Raw genomic sequence first — 19,313 nt, forward strand, 5'->3', positions numbered from 1 at the left:
AAATGACGAGAAAACTTGATCATTTTACCCGTGGCGCCGTCTATCTCTCAATGGTTCGTTCAAATAAGACGCGTTTTCCGGCAAAAAGATTTTTTCTTCAAAAATAATGGATGGCGCCACGGGTCATATGATAACGTTTTCTCGTCATTTTAGACGAGACGTCACATTCGTAATTTTCAAAAACTTGATTCGCGGGGAGCAGATTTCATTGGATCTCTAGATTAATATTCCCAACTCAATGGTATGAAGTTAGTTCTAGAAATTCCGTGACCTAAATAGAGTATAAAGTTGCGCTTGAAGTTTGGTTGTAGTAATTTTGAGATCTAAAGGGAGTATAAAGTTGCGCTTGAAGTTTGGTTGTAGTAATTTTGAGGCCTAGAGGGAGTAAAAAGTTGCGCTTGAAGTTTGGTTGGAGTAATTTTGACCCCTAAAGGGAGTATAAAGTTGCGCTTGAAGTTTGGTTGTAGTAATTTTGAGAATTAGAGGGAGTAAAAAGTTGCGCTTGAAGTTTGGTTGGAGTAATTTTGAGACCTAAAGGGAGTATAAAGTTGCGCTTGAAGTTTGGTTGTAGTAATTTTGAGATCTAAAGGGAGTATAAAGTTGCGCTTGAAGTTTGGTTGTAGTAATTTTGAGACCTAGAGGGAGTAAAAAGTTGCGCTTGAAGTTTGGTTGGAGTAATTTTAGACCTAGAGGGAGTAAAAAGTTGCGCTTGAAGTTTGGTTGTAGTAATTTTGAGATCTAAAGGGAGTATAAAGTTGCGCTTGAAGTTTGGTTGGAGTAATTCTGTGACTTGTACTCCTTTTAAATGTTCACAAGATCGTTTGAAAAATGTGTCCCGAATTTCGTGTAACTCAGGACTACTCTTCCGGGACACGACTCGAAAATTACGTGATTCTTTAGCCACAGCCTCAAATGATTTAACTTACCTAAAATGAAATTTACTTATTTATAAAACATATTTTACCGTTGGAATAGTTTTGTAAAAAAACACTATAATATCAGGTATACAAATCTTTGGTAATCATGGAAATTTTCTTAAAACATTCTAAATGTTTAATTAGAATAACCATTTTTATCCATGAAGTAAATCAAAAATTCAAGAAACTGTTACTTCATCGATAAAAACGTTTTTTTTAACCATTTTTATCTATTTATTGTATATAAAAACGGCTTTAAAAGTCGCTTGATGACTTAGGCATAAGGTGGTGCCTTGGCTGTTAGCCTAATTGATTATACTATTGTTTGTTTGTTTAAAAATGTATCCCTTTTTTATTTAAAATTTTACCAATTTTAATTTACAATGGAAATGAAATTTAATATTTATAAATAACCTCAGGTTTTTGGGTGTGGAACACCAACAATTCGACCATATCCCGCTCCCTCCTATGGCTTCAGATATTTTTGGCGCTGGTTAGTGATTTCCCGCCTTAATTGTTAACATAAAAACATAAAAAAACCTTAAAAAAGACTTGAGGTTATATTCCCTTTAAAGCATTATTGGAAATCACACAATAATTTTGAGAAACAATGTGATAACATAACGCTTTCTGTGGGCCTGCGAAGATACAATCGCAGTTAAGTGAGACAGATACTTTACGCGTAAGATTAATTATGTTCTTCTGATAAAACGTATTCGCGACACTTCAAAAACGCATCTCGGTATTTTTGGTGTTTTATGGTAAGTCATAATGTCAAGGAGGTTACACCGCGAACCGGGAAAAACTGGTTAAAACAAATGACAATTTTTGTCGTAACGACGTCGGTTTGAACATTCTTTTGCGGGAAATATTTGGCGGGGTCGAGACCTCGATATGCAAATGAGATGACAAACATTCCCTCAACCTATAAACCGAGCTGGGGATGATGAACGGTCCCCGCTTAGACTCTTGATAATGCCGACAAACCCCGAAATCAATGTTTTTTCTGGGTTTCCTCTCCTCTTTTCATTTTTCACATTTTTTATATTTTAAATTTGATCTGAAATGAAAAATGGTTTCCAATATTGTAGCTAAATCTCTCTATTCGTTTTCGGTATAAAGCGGTAAAATTTATCGCGTTTTTTGGGCTAGCCATTTTATTCGGGCGTTTTTGGGCAAACAAGAATGCCACCCGGGTATATTACTGAGCTACAGCAGCCTTTTATTTTACTTACAAGAACGGATTAAGGCCTCTGAGAACATACAAACGCGCGTGATATACTCTCTCAAATTTAGTGGACTAAGCTTACGTCGGGTATATTATGTAGTCGCCATCTGTTGGTCACAAATTATATTTCTCAAAAAATCAGTCGCCATCGGTTGGTCACAAATTATATTTCTCAAAAAATCAGTCGCCATCTGTTGGTCACAAATTATATTTCTCAAAAAATCAGTCGCCATCGGTTGGTCACAAATTATATTTCTCAAAAAATCAGTCGCCATCTGTTGGTCACAAATTATATTTCTCAAAAAATCAGTCGCCATCGGTTGGTCACAAATTATATTTCTCAAAAAATCAGTCGCCATCTGTTGGTCACAAATTATATTTCTCAAAAAATCAGTCGCCATCTGTTGGTCACAAATTATATTTCTCAAAAAATCAGTCGCCATCTGTTGGTCACAAATTATATTTCTCAAAAAATCAGTCGCCATCGGTTGGTCACAAATTATATTTCTCAAAAAATCAGTCGCCATCGGTTGGTCACAAATTATATTTCTCAAAAAATCAGTCGCCATCTATTGGTCACAAATTTTATTTAAAAAAAATTTAAATAAATTGAAAAATAGTTATAATTAAAAATAAACATTTATAGTAGTAGTAGTATAACTTTTAGTATTTACAAATATAAAAATTAAACATTTAATTACAATTAATTAATATTACAGTTTAAAAATTATAAAAACGGAAAATATTATTATATTTGTTTAACAGTCCAAAAGGAAAAAAACACGACATAACTAGTTCCCTTTCCTGTCAACAGAAGTCGTTACGAACTGACGACACCATAGATCAATTTTACGTTTATTCTCAGTTGCCGGTATCAGTTCTTGATATTTTATTATTATTATAGGATGAACTGAAATCGAATCGGTATTTTAAGGCATTTTTCGAGGGCGTACTCAATATCTCGATAGTGGCTCTGTTAGAATTATCCAATAACCGGGTTTATTAGTTTCCGATTGAAACATTTAATAAACCGTTGTACGATTACGAATCCCCCTGGCGGTTGCTACCCGTCGAACTTTAAAGTCAATCATTGGTAATGCGAGGGTCAAGTTGAAGGCCCTCTGGTGGGGAGGTTTATTGAAAGAAAGGAGGTCAATTTTCGTTTCCTGTATTGGAGCTCTTATTTTTTTAAAGTTTTACATCGATTTCGGCGCGGCCCATAATGGATGCCTTTTATTTTATTTTTTTATTCCCCAAAAATGGGTGGTAAGGAATAGCGTTTCGTTTTTACACTCAAACACATTTTGTCCCCTTTTAGTGATCAGCGCCATCTCGCGACGCCTCAAAGAGATAAAAATACGTGACCTTATCGCGACATCGTTTTTCTAGCGGTTTCTTTTACGAAAAAAATACCGATAACTTCATCGTTTCCTGATTGTTGATAGGTTTACCGGATTTTGACAAACGGTATTGGCTCCATTAGATGGGTTATAGAAGTTGGCGATTTTTAGTCTCGCTCCACTGTCAATTCTGGTTGACCCAAGCCGCGATGTAGTCTACCTATTTACATTTTTATCGGAGTCTGGGAAATATTATTTTTTGTAGACAGTGAACTGATGGAATTTTAGCCTTTAAAAGGTTAATGGAAGGTTGACTATAGCTACTTAAAAAAGCGTACCGTACTAAAGACGTTTTTTAATCTGATTTAACACTTACTCCCAAAATATATTTCTCCAAAAGTTGTAGATCGCTTTGGTCCCATTCGACCGAAATCCCATTCGTTCGAAAACGATTTAACATTGAGTCCCAATCGATCGAAAATACCCCAGTTGTGCGGTTTACAGCCCAATTTTGCACGTTTATATTATTTTTTATAGTACATCAAATTTCGTTTTTATGAGACGTTTTTAAAATAGGTTTACTTCTTATATAAATAAGTGTTTCAAATTGTTCGAATTATTGTATTCTTGATATAAATAAAAAGTTCAAAGCATAAATATATTTATAAAAGCGCGCCACCCTAGGGAAGTGAGAGACTAACCTAACCTAACCTTACCGTTAGTACACCTGTAGCAATTTTGTTTAGGTATAACGTTTTTTGCGTACCCTGCTATATCTCGGGGCAGAAGTAAAAAACAAAACAAAAGGTCCCAATGAACCGAATCCGCTTTTTGGGCTATATTTCGGAAACATATTGAATTCGGTCGAATGGGAATATACCTGTAGATCAGACGTTAATCTTATATCTTCTTGCTCACATTTAAAATAATTTGGTTTTGTTGATAGATTAGTTAATGTGATTTTATGAAAAGTAAATGACGGGTAAAGTCTAGAACTTGGATCGTCATGAGCCATTTGAGATATAAATTATTATTTTTACGATTTCGTTTCCATTTCCTAAAAACGATCTAACATAAAAGTAGTTCGCCTTTTTGTTTAAATTTAATAATAAAAAACTGAATGTGTTAACAAAATTAAATACTTAAATTTTTAAGCAGTTATGATATATTTTTGCAATAGAAGGGAAAGGCGTTAGCAGTGGAAGGGAAAGGCGTTAGCAGTGGAAGGGAAAGGCGTTAGCAGTGGAAGGGAAAGGCGTTAGCAGTGGAAGGGAAAGGCGTTAGCAGTGGAAGGGAAAGGCGTTAGCAGTGGAAGGGAAAGGCGTTAGCAGTGGAAGGGAAAGGCGTTAGCAGTGGAAGGGAAAGGCGTTAGCAGTGGAAGGGAAAGGCGTTAGCAGTGGAAGGGAAAGGCGTTAGCAGTGGAAGGGAAAGGCGTTAGCAGTGGAAGGGAAAGGCGTTAGCAGTGGAAGGGAAAGGCGTTAGCAGTGGAAGGGAAAGGCGTTAGCAGTGGAAGGGAAAGGCGTTAGCAGTGGAAGGGAAAGGCGTTAGCAGTGGAAGGGAAATATTTTCACACTCATACAGCAAGCTCCTTCCCCCTAAAGTCAATCAAACCATCACGGCATCTCATTGGGTCCTTAACTCCCCACGCAATTGAAGCAGAAGCCAGTGACGTTATCCCCTCACTTGTACCAGGGATAATCTACGACCATGATGCTCGCGGATAGTCTCAATATAGTATTTATTTATATTTGGAGAGAATGACTTTCTCGCATTTATAGAAATCAAATCGTGAAAATCGTCGCCATCTGGAGCAATTAAAAAGTTTATCGAGTCTATTGCCCCCGCGCGACGGCTTCCTTGTCCAAAGCAATTGCGCTTGGAGAAATATCGCTTCACTACGCGAGGGGTAACCCTCCTAGGAAGTGAGCCTACCAGGGGGGCTTCCAAGTCGGAAGAAGCGCGCCCTAAATCGGCTCGGAGGCTCAATCTTTTCGTAATTATAATGTTCGCCAAAAAAATATTTTCCCTCGTTATCACTTATTAAAGAAGAAAGAACGAAGCCGCCGAAGAAATGCTTCAATTAACAACCGGCTGTTCGCGGGGGGCCGCCCATTAAATATTCAAGTACACCGAAAATACGACACATTTTAAAAATCATGGATTTTTAACAAATCCACGAAATCCGTCGAAAGATTTTAGAATTCCTCAAGCGACGCAGTGAAGTATCTCGAAACAAATTCCAAACTACAAAAATCCACTAAATTCTGGAAAAAAATCCAACATAAATTTACACCGATTTGCATTCTTTTGTAGATTTGTATGTTTTAAAATAGTTAATTTTTTTTAAATTTCAAAATATTAGAGATAAAACAACAATAAACTATAAATACGCGATTTTTCTTAAAGAAGTTTAATTTTTCAAAAATAATGTTGGATAATTTTTTTTATAAATAGTTGGATAATTTTTTTTTATAAATAGTTGGATAATTTTTTTTTTATAAATAGTTGGATAAATATTTAAAAATACTGTTGGATTATTTTTTTTAAATTACAGTTTGATATTTTTTCGTAAAATACAGTTGGATAATTTTTGTGAAATACAATTGGATAATTTTTGTAAAATACAATTGGATAATTTTTGTAAAATACAGTTGGATAATCTTTTCAAAAATACAGTTTTATAATTATTTCAAAAATACAGTTTGATAATTTTTTCAAAAATACAGTTTGATAATTTTTTCAAAAAATCAACTGTATTTGCAAACCGCGTACATGGGTCTTCTGAATGTCCGACCCCTCGGGTGCAATATAAATAAAACTAGTGGGGGAAAAAACTTGGGGAAAAAATGAGTAATAATATATAGAAACCATACCGGTTCTTATTAAAAGATCAGTATATGAAGTAGATTCGTCAGGGGTGTCTCGTCGGCCAGTGTTGGTGAAAATGTTTTTGACCCCCGAGCGGAGAGGGGGGGGCAGTGGTGGCGGCTTCCTATTAATCACGGACGTAACGAGGGTCTCGGAATCACGAGCGATCTGGCCTGTAATTAAAATCGATTCCGCCGTCCTTTCTTCCAGTTTTCCAAGCCACCATGACGCTCGAGAACCAAGGCGGGGAATCCCTGACGCCAGCCAAAGCGCTCCAGGGCCCGTCTTTCGACGGCGACGCGCCCTACGTGCCGCCTCCCATGACCTCCAACCCCTGGAGCAATAGCAGAAGTCCCGTCGGCACGGCCGTCGTCTCTCTGCACACGGACGGAAGTTTGGCCTATTCCGTAAGTTCACACTTTCCGCATTTATTATCCTTTCTTCGAGTATTTAATCATGTTTTCTTTTGTACTTTTGGAGAATGAATCGATGGATAAGACGGTCCGTTGGTATCATGGTCGCATCACCCCGGGGGGGGTAAATGGGGGAAGGAAAGACGTCACCGGCGTGAGCTTCAATCGCGTCAGTTTTAGGGAACCAAAATAAATTGAAAAATATTCATAATTAAAAATGAGCCTTTTGGGTCAAAATGTAGCTTAAAGGGGAATTGTCACCAAAACCAAAATTTACGAGATTTTTTTACAGGATTATGGAAAACATATTAATGATTATGTCCCTGAAATTTTATAGTTATTGGAAAAGTATTTAAAAAGTTACGCTATTTTTTCCGCAACCTACATCAAACGGCTCCAAAAATTTCAGAAATCGCGGTTGAACCTACGTGCAGCGCCAACAGAATGAAGCGGCAAATATTTGAGAAAGTGCGGCGTGTAAGGCATTTTAAAAACACGATAAACTACAATCTACGAGTATAACTCGGTTGTAAAGCCAAGGAGAATGTCGTAGCAGACGACACTTCCGATCAAAAAACGATAAAACCAGGGAAATTAATATTTCGTTCACGAGATGGTGCTGCAGGTAGGTTCAACCGAGCGGCTCTGAGATTCTCGAGTCAGGGGCATAAAACTCGAAATTTGGTTACAAATGATAAATCAAATACTGGAAATATTAACATGAAATTTTTTTGTATAACCATTTTCGGACGTCCTCTATCCATTTAAATGGTTTTTAACCAATTTTAGGGTGGTTACAATTTCCCTTTAAATGGGGTCAGTTTAAGGGAACCAAACTGAAAAATATTTATAATTAAAAATAAACATTTATAGTAGAAGTAGTAGTATAACTTCTAGTATTTACAAATATGAAAATTAAACATTTAATTACAATTAATTAATATTACAGTTTAAAAATCATAAAAACTGAAAATATTATTATTATATTAATGTTTAACATTCCAAAATGAAAAAACACGAGATAGCTAGTTCCCTTTCCTGTCAACAGAAGTCGTTACGAACTGACGACACCATAGATCAATTCTACGTTTATTCTCAGTTGCCGGTATCAGTTCTTGATATGTTATTATTATTATAGGATGAACTGAAATCGAATCGGTATTTTAAGGCATTTTAAATAACGAGAAAGGAGGCGTTTCTAGTAGAATAACGAGACTTTTGACATAGTCTCTTAAAGCCACTGTTGGCTCTATCATTGCCACCTGTATTATGCTAAGGCCATTTTTATTAGAGATGGCAATGAATATAACCGATTCTTTGAAAAAACAATTTTACTGGAGAACGTGGTGACATCTATAAATGGCAGAGGAAGCTAAAATTCAAAATAGCGAACGATAAAGTCGTCAGAGAACCATTGTAGAGTATTATAATTAGACAACTTATACTCTACTTACAATTGTTAGTTTAAATTAACCTTAATTATATATTGTTAGAAAGTCAAATTTACAAACGAGCCAATCAACGTGAGTGGTACTTTGATGTCCCGCCTTTTGGGTCAAAATGTAGCTTCAGCATCTTATTTTTATGTCGCTAGCGACATCTATTGACAACAGAGCTAGTACACGTCGAGGCGTCACTTGCTTTAATTGTTTGCAGGGTGAAGGAGCTTACTTTTAAATCGCGAGGGGGAGTAAAGTCGTCTTAACTAATTTTTTTTTGGACCCTATGATAGCCGTGGAAACAAGCTACTTCAATCGCCTCTGAAATATCGTTTGACCTTGTTTGCTAATTTGCTTTTTGTAAATGTCATTTAACATCGTTAATATTAGTTAACACTAGTTTGTTTCGGGAAAACTACATTAAACCTCTGTTTAATTTTTACGTCCTAAATTGATACTTTTCAATATAATATACGGTAAAAATTCCATTTAGTTAGTGGAATGTTTTTTAAGACTTTTTCAAAGAAAATTGAAGATTGTTAAATAAATTTCAAGGATCCAAAACACAGGACGTAACGGGTAACTGATTTAAAATCAGCTCACGGATTCCCAAAAGTCTAATCATTAAATGAACGAAAAAAAAAGGCCGTAAAAAACGGTACCAGAATCGGTGTCATACTCGAAAATGTACAACCTTGATCTAATTGAATTCCGCCGCTGACAATTTTTCCATCATTCTTCGTTTTACAAGCTACAAAAACAGTTTTAAAAACCATTATTTATCTGAAACTGCGCGTTCTTTACGAAAATCGAAACGACTTAATTTCTAATGTTGAGGGTTTTTTTTTCTTTTTTTTTGTTTATAATATAGATTGAGTCGGTGGATTTGCCAGACCAACCCGTCCTCATAACCTTGGACGCCGAGGAACCTACCAAGAAAGAAATGCGCACTCTGATGACTTCCAACGAAATCTTTTTGACTGACAATAAGGTAATTGTCACCGTATTTTTTAAACTACTGTGTTTATTGTTTCACTGAGCTAGAAAATCCAGAATAATATTTAATTTGTAACTTTTTAAATAGGTAAGTTTAAAATATTAGTTAGCAATTCTAAATGCTTGGTTAAAGTTTATGAAATAAAATACTTCGTTAAATTTGCATATATTTTTTATTTAAAAAGGCTAAACCTAGGTCTTACAAAGTTTCGATCAGCTTAGATGATCATAAAAACAGGACAAAAGTCACATGGTTACGAGAGAATAACAAAGTTCAAAATTAAAACAACTATAATTTTTATAAATACATCGAAGTCTAACATTACAGCAGCCATAAAAAACCTTGTCAAAGTGAGAAAAAACGCTAAAAAATCTACCAACCGGGACAGAAAATACGTATAATTTGAATATTTATTATCGTGTTATGGATATTTATATTAATCTATTTTTATTTTTAAGAAACTATATACTTGTTTATTTACAATTTTTTTGTTCGCGTTATGCCTATAAAGAAAGTGTCCCAGATGGCGTTATAGTGGTGACCTAGGCTTAGCCTTTTTAAATTAAAAAAATATATGCAAATTTCACGAAGTATTTTATTTCATAAACTTTTTAAAAAGTATTATTAAGAATGTACACATTCTTGGTAATGTCACTTCACTACAAATAAAAATTTTCCCCCAATATGGCGGCCACGCTGACTTCCTCGTTTGCTGTCTTTGGGAAAATGTTCTCCAGGTGTGAACTAGGTATTAAATTGTATGCCTTCGAGCGAGATTCTATATACTGATCCATTTATTATCTATGAAAAAAAAGTTTTCTAAAAACCTTTTTCGCTTCGGGATAACGTAGAAATACTGAATATTTTTACTACCAATTTCTAAAACAAAATCATTGATTATGGCGTATTGGCGTACAACCCTTTCAGAAAATAAATCCCATTTTTAAGCCTTCAAAATTGATTTCGAATAGTCAGAAGAGCCAATTTGAATTTTACTTTCGAACGAAAGCATAATTCTTTTTTTTTTCGTAATGTGTTGCGAATAACGTAGAATAATCTGACACTAAATATTACGTACAAATTGGTACTTATTCGCCTTACGCGAAACAACCATGTGAGGCTGGGTTTGCAAAAAGTGAGTTGGGGAAAAAAGTAGCGGAAAAGTGGCAAAAAGTAGGCGCTCCCTTTGGTCGACTTCACCTTCTGTTTCCTCTTCATCATTTTCCATCTTTCGTTGCTGGTTGAACGGAGCCGCTGGTGGCTCAAACTCTATTATTCATCCATTATCCTTTTCTCGCGCTGGTCGTCAGGGGGCGCTCGCTTCGGGCCTTGAGATGTCAGACATCGCTTATATTCTAATCGTTCTTTATTTAAAAGCAACCAAGCGAGATTCCTTTCATTTTTGAAGGAGAAATCTGCGCCCATTATTTCGACTTTACTTCGCATCCTATTTCTTCCTTTTTAAGACTTTTCCTTTCAAGTCATTTTACGTATAGCTCACGTTTCTCGTATACATTCAATTCGCCGTTAATACTTTAGTCGCCAACGTTGTTTAAAAATGTTTAGTAATCATTTTGTACAAATCGTTAATGGCTTCTTTTTCGGGTACATTCTTTTATTATTTATCGTGACTAATTGGACCGGATAAAAATTGCAACGTTAGTCCTAATATTTTTGAAGTGCCGGCTGATTTTTGCGTAGTTTCGGAAGGAGAAAATCCCTTCTCTTTGAAGATGTAAAATCCTTTTCTAATTTAATACGGTAGTTCTTAACCCTTTTCTAGATTAATACGGTAGTTCTTAACCCTTTTCTAGTTTAAAGTGGTTGTTCTTAACCCGTATCTAGTTCAATACTGTAGTTTTTCACGCTTTTCTAATTTCATACGGTTGTTCTTAACCCTTATTTAGTTTAATACGGTAGTTCTTTATCCTTTTCTAGGTTAATACGGTAGTTCTTAACCCTTTTCTAGTTTAATACGGTAGTTCTTAACCCTTTTCTAGTTTAAAGCGGTTGTTCTTAACCCTTTTCTAGTTTAAAGCGGTTGTTCTTAACCCTTTTCTAGTTTAAAGCGGTTGTTCTTAACCCTTTTTCTAGTTTAAAGCGGTTGTTCTTAACCCTTATCTAGTTTAAAGTGGTTGTTCTTAACCCGTATCTAGTTCAATACTGTAGTTTTTCACGCTTTTCTAATTTCATACGGTTGTTCTTAACCCTTATTTAGTTTAATACGGTAGTTCTTTATCCTTTTCTAGGTTAATACGGTAGTTCTTAACCCTTTTCTAGTTTAATACGGTTGTTCTTAACCCTTTTCTAGTTTAATACGGTTGTTCTTAACCCTTTTCTAGTTTAATACGGTTGTTCTTAACCCTTTTCTAGTTTAATACGGTTGTTCTTAACCCTTTTCTAGTTTAATACGGTTGTTCTTAACCCTTATCTAGTTTAATACGGTAGTTCTTTATCCTTTTCTAGTTTAATTCGGTAGTTCTTAACATCTTAATTTATGGAATTATTAACAGTACGAAGACTGATTGTAATACGAAAAATTTTCCTTCAGGACCAAATGAAACGAAAAACCGGTAATAACCTCGAGCTTTCCCGTAACTTTAGATACTTTTTGGACATCATAAAGTGATAACACGTGATGATATTAATTTAGTTTACCAAAGAAAAACTGTATGACACCCCAAAAAAAGCGACCACGAAAAATACACTGTAGCGAGAAAAAAATCGGGTTGGAAAGATAGGTTATTGGGTCCGAAAAAATGTATCCCAGCTTCTCGCGTCTGGGGAAAACTAGTCGCGGATAAAACCCTCTTGGTAATCCTACTTCGGCAGCTGCCTGCTGCTGTTCCCCGTTCCCCGTATATTGCTGATGCAGTTTTACGCTTATCACCCCGGCAGGCCTAATCAAGGGATCGAGCAAAAAGTTCCCAATGATATTTCTAACTCGGTTCCGCTTTCGGTAAGGCTATGGCGCGGTTTTTTCTGTCAGCGTGATGGAACGGTCCCTGGCGTCATTATAATCTAAAGAAGAGATCCATCTCCCTTTTGGCTTGACGCGATTCGCCCCTGGAAGGAGAAAGGGTTGCGGGGCTGAGGGTGGGCTTAATGGCTGCCCCGCTCTATTTTTAACGTCTTCCATCCGAAGAATCTACCTTCGGGATAACGCCAAAGGGAATCTATTACTAGCGAGTCTTCTCCATTCTGTAATAGTGTTTATGCCCGGAATGGATGCCTAAATGGTTTCGCGGAGACTATGTTTGCCTAGGATTTGGCGTGCCCTATCACCTCTTATTGTTATTCGAGGAGAACGTACGTTCCTGAGGATTTTGGAAGGGATACTTAGAACTAACATTGTGTCTTATTCCACTCCGATGTGGCCGCCCATATAATTGAGGGTTATTATATTCCTTCACTGTTGGCTTAATGGCGACTCTTGATGGAGGTGGTTGGCCAGAAATAGACCAGATTGCGTTTTAAAGTATCTCACATTCGGACACTAAAATCTAGGTAGTTAACGTTCCGAGAACGATTTCAGTGGTAATCATTATTCACAGAGTATGCATCTACCTATAGCTATAGAGGGTGGGGTGGTTAGCACTTTCACCTCGCAGTAAGAGGAGCTGGGTTCGATCCTAGCTTGTGTCACTGGGTGAAAACTCGAAACAACTCCTTCTGCATTGAGTTTGCAAGCTCTCTTCCCACTGGTTTAAGGGGTTTCCCCTTCTATAAAAACTTGTTGAGGTTAACGGTAATAGTGAGTGTAGGGAGTTGTTGACTCGCGTGGCATGAAGGGCTTGCCACCACCCTTCTATACGCGTTGTAACCCGGCCCCCTTAATTAATGGCTTTAAAAGTCGCTTGATGACTTAGGCCTAAGGTGGTGCCTTGGGTATTACCCTAGCTGATTATTATTATTATTATTCGCTATTAACCCCATTAATTTTTTAATATAACTTTTAGAAAAGTTTCTGTGTATTTAATTCTAAATTCGGGTGATTAATTATACGCTAAAATTTTAAATTTAATAAAATTAAATTGGGTGATTAGCCTAGCTGATAATTATTATTATGTTATGGCCTTGATACTTGTGCCTTCGCAGGCTGCCGCAGATTTTTCGAAATGTTTTGGAAGAAACATTTGTGGGAGACGAAATCTATAACGGATTTAAAATAGCTCAATATCATAAGATAATGTAACTTACATTTTACATCGTTTGGCTTGCACTGAACATTTTGTATCGCAATGCCCTGTACGCCTCCATGGCTTTGGTAAAAGGCATATAATATACTTCTGTCATTATCAATTTTGTAACTTACAGCCTTTCCGATATTTTTAACTTAATTACCGGTTTAATTACCGGCTTAATTATTTAGAAGGATTCCTTCTCAGGTACACAATTCTCAAGAGGGGAACTTTTAATCTTAACTAAACTAATTTCGGAAAAACTTTCCCCCCGTCTCATCTCTCGTTTCGATCTGGGTTCGTGTCGCTATGAAGCGTCGAAGGCGCTACCTCGTCTCGGAAAAGTTTCGAGAAAAAAGATAACTCTGAAATCTTGTTATTTTCTGCTCGATATATCCATCCTTCGAGGCTGTAGCCGCGTTCACACATAGCATCTGCAACGTTGCATGTGCTCCCGCAACGTTTGTATCCCGTCGTGTGAACAGTGACCGTTACGCGTCCCAGAGTTTCAGATCGCTTCGGCTCAACCGCTTCATTGACCATTTTGGCAGCGATTCGTGACGTCATCGAGTCGGTTTGTGAACCACGAGCCTTTTTTTTTTACAAATATCGTTAATCGTGAATTTTTTGCGCCTAATAAAATTTTATGCCTATTCTTAGAAGAAAATATCTCGCAACTTTTTGTCTATTTATTCAAAAAATCCAACAAATTTATTTTAGGTGCATTCATTTTTAATAATAATGTTTTGAAACGCCACTCAAATGCGTGAGCGGACGAACTTCTAATTATATTTCTATACTACGCGTGCCCAATTTTCTACAAAACTCACTGGAAATCAAACGTGTGAACTAAAAGATTTCCAAACGCTAAGAACCGCAGCGAGATCGACACGAGGCAAAACCATTAAATTGGGAATAATACTGCTAGAATTACAATTACGATTTCGATTGCCATGGTTACGTGGGACCTGTTCTGATAAGACTGTACGAAATTCATCTTTATAATTAGGCGGTAGCGCCATCTATATTTTATAAAGTTATATGGCGAAAAATAAATAATTATTAGCTAACTCACCGTAACTTAAGTTAAAAAGGATCGTGTTGACAGAATAAAATTATTTGTAAACAACTTCAAAGGTTTGTTTGTTACGAGTAATCATACATTTCAATTTCGCATCAGATTCGCGAAAAAATTTAATTGCAATATAGGTACCACCATTAGAGACAGATGCCGCCACGGTCAGGGCCGGATTAAGACTTTATGGGGCCCTAGGCCCAAGTTAATTTTGGTGCCCCCTTACAATAGCTAGCGAAGCGAGCTAGGCGCTTCCTCAATTTATAGTTGAGAAATGGAAGGAAATATCATTTTGCTGCCAGATATAGTATGTCGTCAGGGGCGAGACGGCAGTCCGCCCGAGAATGTGACAATCAAACGTTTTTGGTTCATAGGGGTGGACGCATTTACTTAAATTACTCCGGAAAATATTTTGTGAAAAGCAAATGATTAAAGTTTTGTACTTTTGTTTTTTTCGAACCCTTTTGGTGCCCCTTGTAGGCTTGGTGCCCTAGGCCCAGGCCTATTCGGCCTATTGGTTAATGCGGCCCTGGCCACGGTAGAACGATAAAGTTGATAAAGTCTCCTTATTGAACGAAATTGGTCCCGCGCCAGCCAGATTTAGTTGTACCTCTATTTATTCCCAACTCAATGGGCAAAACGTTTCCGAGGGTAGGTGTGAACGTGGCTTATAAGACGCTCTCGAACCGAACGTAGATCTAGAAAAAGAGGGTTATGATGGTGCGAGCCTATAAGAGATACGGGCAGAAATCCGCGGATTTTCGAACAAGAAGCGTTCTTCTTTGGCCCTTTTATAAGCATTGTCTTTTTCTCATTGTCGGGTCTCTCTCTCTCTCTCTCTCAAGGTGACGGGTCTGTTTCCGAAGAGCGCCAAGAACGTCCAAGAAGCGGAGATGCTGTTGAGTGGAGACTTGTTCATCTCCATGTCGACGCCCCGAGGCCCCCCTTGGCCCCGCCTCAGCGGTCGCATCCGACAAAGACTCTATTCCGACGCCTTCGTCAATGGTAAGATACGCTTTTTACACCCTTTGCTTTGTACGAGCTAATCTTTCTCTGTTAGATTACCTTTGTGTCAAGATGGCTAGTGCGTGTACTAATTAGATCAAGCTGTTCCCTATGGTTTCTCCGTCTATTTCTTAATAGATGGATTTACAAATAGTTTGCTGATAAACAAACAAAAAGGGGGCAAGGATAATGATGTGTCGCGAGTGTTTTGACTGTTTCGTACTAGATGTTTTCCCCCGTGTTCTTCGATTACTCCTGTAGAGCAGGGCCGGATTAAGACTTTTTGGGGCCCTAGGCCGAAGTTAATTTTGGTGCCCTCTTCAATAGCGAGCGAAGCGAGCTAGGCGCTCCCTCAATTTATAATTGAGAAATGGAAGGAAAATTCATTTTGCTGCCAGATTTAATATGTCGTCAGGGGCTAGGCGGCAGTCCGTCAGAGAATGTGACAATCAAACGTTTTTGGTTCATAGGGGTGGACGCATTTATTAAAATTACTCCGGAAAATATTTTGTGAAAAGCAAATGATTAAAGTTTTGTTCTTTTATTTTTTCCGAACCCTCTTGGTGCCCCTTGTAGGCTTGGTGCCCTAGGCCCAGGCCTATTCGGCCTATTGGTTAATCCGGCCCTGTGTAGAGAGATGTTGGCTAGCTTTGCGCTGAAGGGCTTGCCATCACCCTCCTACGCATTGTAAATCGGCCACCTGATTTAAAAACATTAAAGTCCAGGGTTTTGCCGGGACATGAGGGAAAAACCGGAAAAATGTGGAAAAAACCCTTTTCAGGGTAAATTAATCATTGATTAAGTTACTAATTTGGTCATTGAAAATAGCAGAGATGAAAAGCCAGAAGAAGAGTGAATAGAATAGAAGAATATAACTTCTTTTATTATTTATTTTTTATGGAATTTTGCCACTATAGGTGTGGAAAAAACCATGCATACGTTTTTCCACACGGTTTTTAACAAGAAAACAACAGGTGGGAAAACCCGCGGAAAATATATTTTTTCCACCCTGGCAAAATCATGACAATTCTTTAGCTAGCTGACTAGGGCCTAAGGTGATGTCTTGGTTAATAAGCAATTTGCGAAATATCCAGGAACTAACAAACTTTAGACGAATTAAGCGCTCCAATGGAAGCCACATCAAATTTTATCAAGAACCGATCGAGGCATCTGAGAATAAACACTGATATATCACTTTGTTTGGGTGATGTACTCGTTCTTATATTGAATTGGTGGGGCTTACGTCAGGGATATGTATATAATCGCCATCTGTTGGTCACAAATCCTATTTTACAAAAATATTTTAAATTTTTAAAAATGTATTTTTAATTTTTATTGTAATATTTAAAATGGACAATCGTAGTAGCAGCGTAACATTTTAGTATAACTGATTTTAAAATAAAACACAAATAATATTTAAAATCTAAATATTTAACATTCAATTACTATTAATAAGTAATTCAGTTTAAAATTTGTAAAACTAATATTTTAATATCTAATTTCGCCACTAAATTGTAAGTAGGCGTTGCCTATAATAGTGGATCACGTTTCTTTTATTCTCAGTAGCTTGGATCAGTTCTTGAAAATATACACAAATTTTGCTATTATTATCCCGGGTATAATCAGCGGCGTAACTAGGGTAAATGTCGCCTATAGCAAGCACAGAAATCGCGCCCAGTCTGCAAGGGCGCATTTAAGGGGGTTTGGGACCAGGGGAGTTAAAAATGTCGTGTTACCGTACGCACTGGGGGCTTCTACTTAGGAGAAAGGTGATTAATGAATAGTATAAGCAAAAGAATAGATTATTTTATTATCTCTTGTATTGATGTCAGACCAACATGTGATATTTCTTAAAGAGGCTAAAACGTTTACTGAAGATATACACTTTTTAAGAAATATTTCTGAATTTTTTCATATTACTTTTTTTTATTTTTGGCCATTTTGCGGCCTTCTCAAAGTGGCGCCCATGGCATGTGCCATGTCTGCCATAACCTAGTTACGCCACTGGGTATAATCTGTAAGTTATTATTGAGAAACTACAAGAAACGTGACCTTTTATGACCTGTTAAGTACGGTTCAGGTAGTGTCACTATGACAGCACCCTTAGTTACGCCTAAGTGCCAGTATCTAGATAGTATAGACCGCGTACCAGCTTCGCTCCAATTTGCCGCAAGTACCGGAAGGCTTAACGGCAAAGAGACATCCTTCCAGAATCTTTTCGATAATGACGTCTCTCCATTCGAAATGGAACGATAATTAGGTCACTTTCCAAAAGGGTACTTATCGGCTTATGATATAGCTCTCGCAACAGGATAAAGCCCAATCGATATATTTTGTTTCGGGTGGGGGGGAGGAGGAAATAAAATAAACAAGACAGGCGCTCGTTTATCTTTGGGAGGAGAAGGAGTGGTCATTCTGATGTGTGGACGTGCAGCGCCCCTTCCGGCCATTCCTCGCCGTATGAAGACCAAAATTGTTTAGCTTTCATTGCGGGACTAGAGCGAAATAAAGTCCGAGGAGGATTTCCAAATCTCTAGGTACTCCTGTCAAGAATGCAGTGTTAATATTTGCCCCCTTTCCTATCGGCATTCGTTGCTTTCTGTCTGTCTGTCTGTCTGTCTGTCTGTCTGTCTGTCTTGGCTTCCTTTGTCGATAGCAAAAGCAAATAGGAGGAGAAAGTATTGGACTGGCCTCGTGTACTAACTTCCACTGTGCGTCACCTGTCCACTGCGGTTTATAAGACGAGATAGAAAACAAGTCACTCCTAGTGCCAATGAAATCGCTCCAAAATCGGTCCCTTTTCTAAAAATAAATATGCTTTTTATATGGGTAAAAATGTGAGGTTAATTTGATAATAAAAACAATAATACTTCAGAGGTTAAAGATAAAATATATTTTCCCCTTTCACGAGAGGTGGGGGGGGGGCGAAAAACGTCTTCAATTGCATCGAAAGACGTCATTTTTAGAGAACCAATGGGATACTAGGCTCTTATGGTTTGGTTTAAGGGGAAGGTTCTCACTGTTCTTGGCAATAGTAACGAAGGGCTTGCCACCACCTTCCTACGCTCGATAACTTGGGACTAAGGTGGTGTCTTGGATTTTAGCCTAACTTATTATTATTATTATTGTTATTGGCCTAGCTGATTATAATGTCAAACAAACAATTATTGCTCTTGGGCAAGTTTCAATTAAAATCCATAATAATTTTGCAATAGAAATAACCGCGTAAAAAAATGGATAGAATACAATGTTTTTAAACACTCCCAAGTTTAATTTAACCTTATTAAAACCTTAAAAAGAACGGAACTATATTTTACCGCGTCAGAGTACACGCATTGATAAAGTCCCCGTAAACAGGTAGAGGGGGGAAGGAAACGAAATCGTGACCAATAATTCCTCCCTCCAAATAGCGGCAGCCGATACAAGTCCTAGACTTTCATCTCCTATTTGCTTTTGATCAGAAGAAGTGGCGGGCTTTCGTACGTAATGGCTAGTGCGTGGGTGGACGAAGGGCATTTTATTCTATCCACGCAAACTGGACATTAATCAAAAGGAAAGCGGCTGAAGGGCGCGAAAGTGAATTCGCGGCGTCTGCTACCGGCGCTCGTAACGAGTAACAATGTTTGACGCTTTGGCCCCGCGCAAATAGGCTGAACCCCACCGCCCACTGTTATACTGTTTATGGTCATTTGGGAAAAGGAACCGCTCTTCTTATCTGGCTCTCGGTACGGCGGAGGAATACGAAAATAGCACCCTGCCTTCAGGCGCCGTTGGAGGGATATATCTTGGCCTCCCCCCCCCCCGGCTTTCCTCCAACTTCTCGCCATTAAAAGATTATGGTTGGGTTTGT

The 19,313-nt window shown here is 37.5% G+C and overlaps 1 protein-coding gene across 3 annotated transcripts in view; it reads left to right on the forward strand.

The window, feature by feature from the left end:
• The window catches only part of LOC149925079 (dorsal-ventral patterning protein Sog-like), a 193,349-nt gene that overhangs the window by 150,722 nt on the left and 23,314 nt on the right, over window positions 1-19,313 (forward strand). For all 3 annotated transcript variants that reach the window (XM_090160406.1, XM_090160407.1, XM_090160408.1), the window contains exons 11-13: window positions 6,564-6,760; window positions 9,077-9,196; window positions 15,304-15,463. In XM_090160406.1, the coding sequence (XP_090016532.1) occupies window positions 6,564-6,760; window positions 9,077-9,196; window positions 15,304-15,463 (477 nt within the window). The remainder of the gene's footprint in view (window positions 1-6,563; window positions 6,761-9,076; window positions 9,197-15,303; window positions 15,464-19,313) is intronic.

This window comes from Leiobunum rupestre, chromosome 10 (genome assembly GCF_980474605.1).
Source record: "Leiobunum rupestre chromosome 10, qqLeiRupe1.1.hap1, whole genome shotgun sequence".
Taxonomy (NCBI): domain Eukaryota; kingdom Metazoa; phylum Arthropoda; class Arachnida; order Opiliones; family Sclerosomatidae; genus Leiobunum; species Leiobunum rupestre.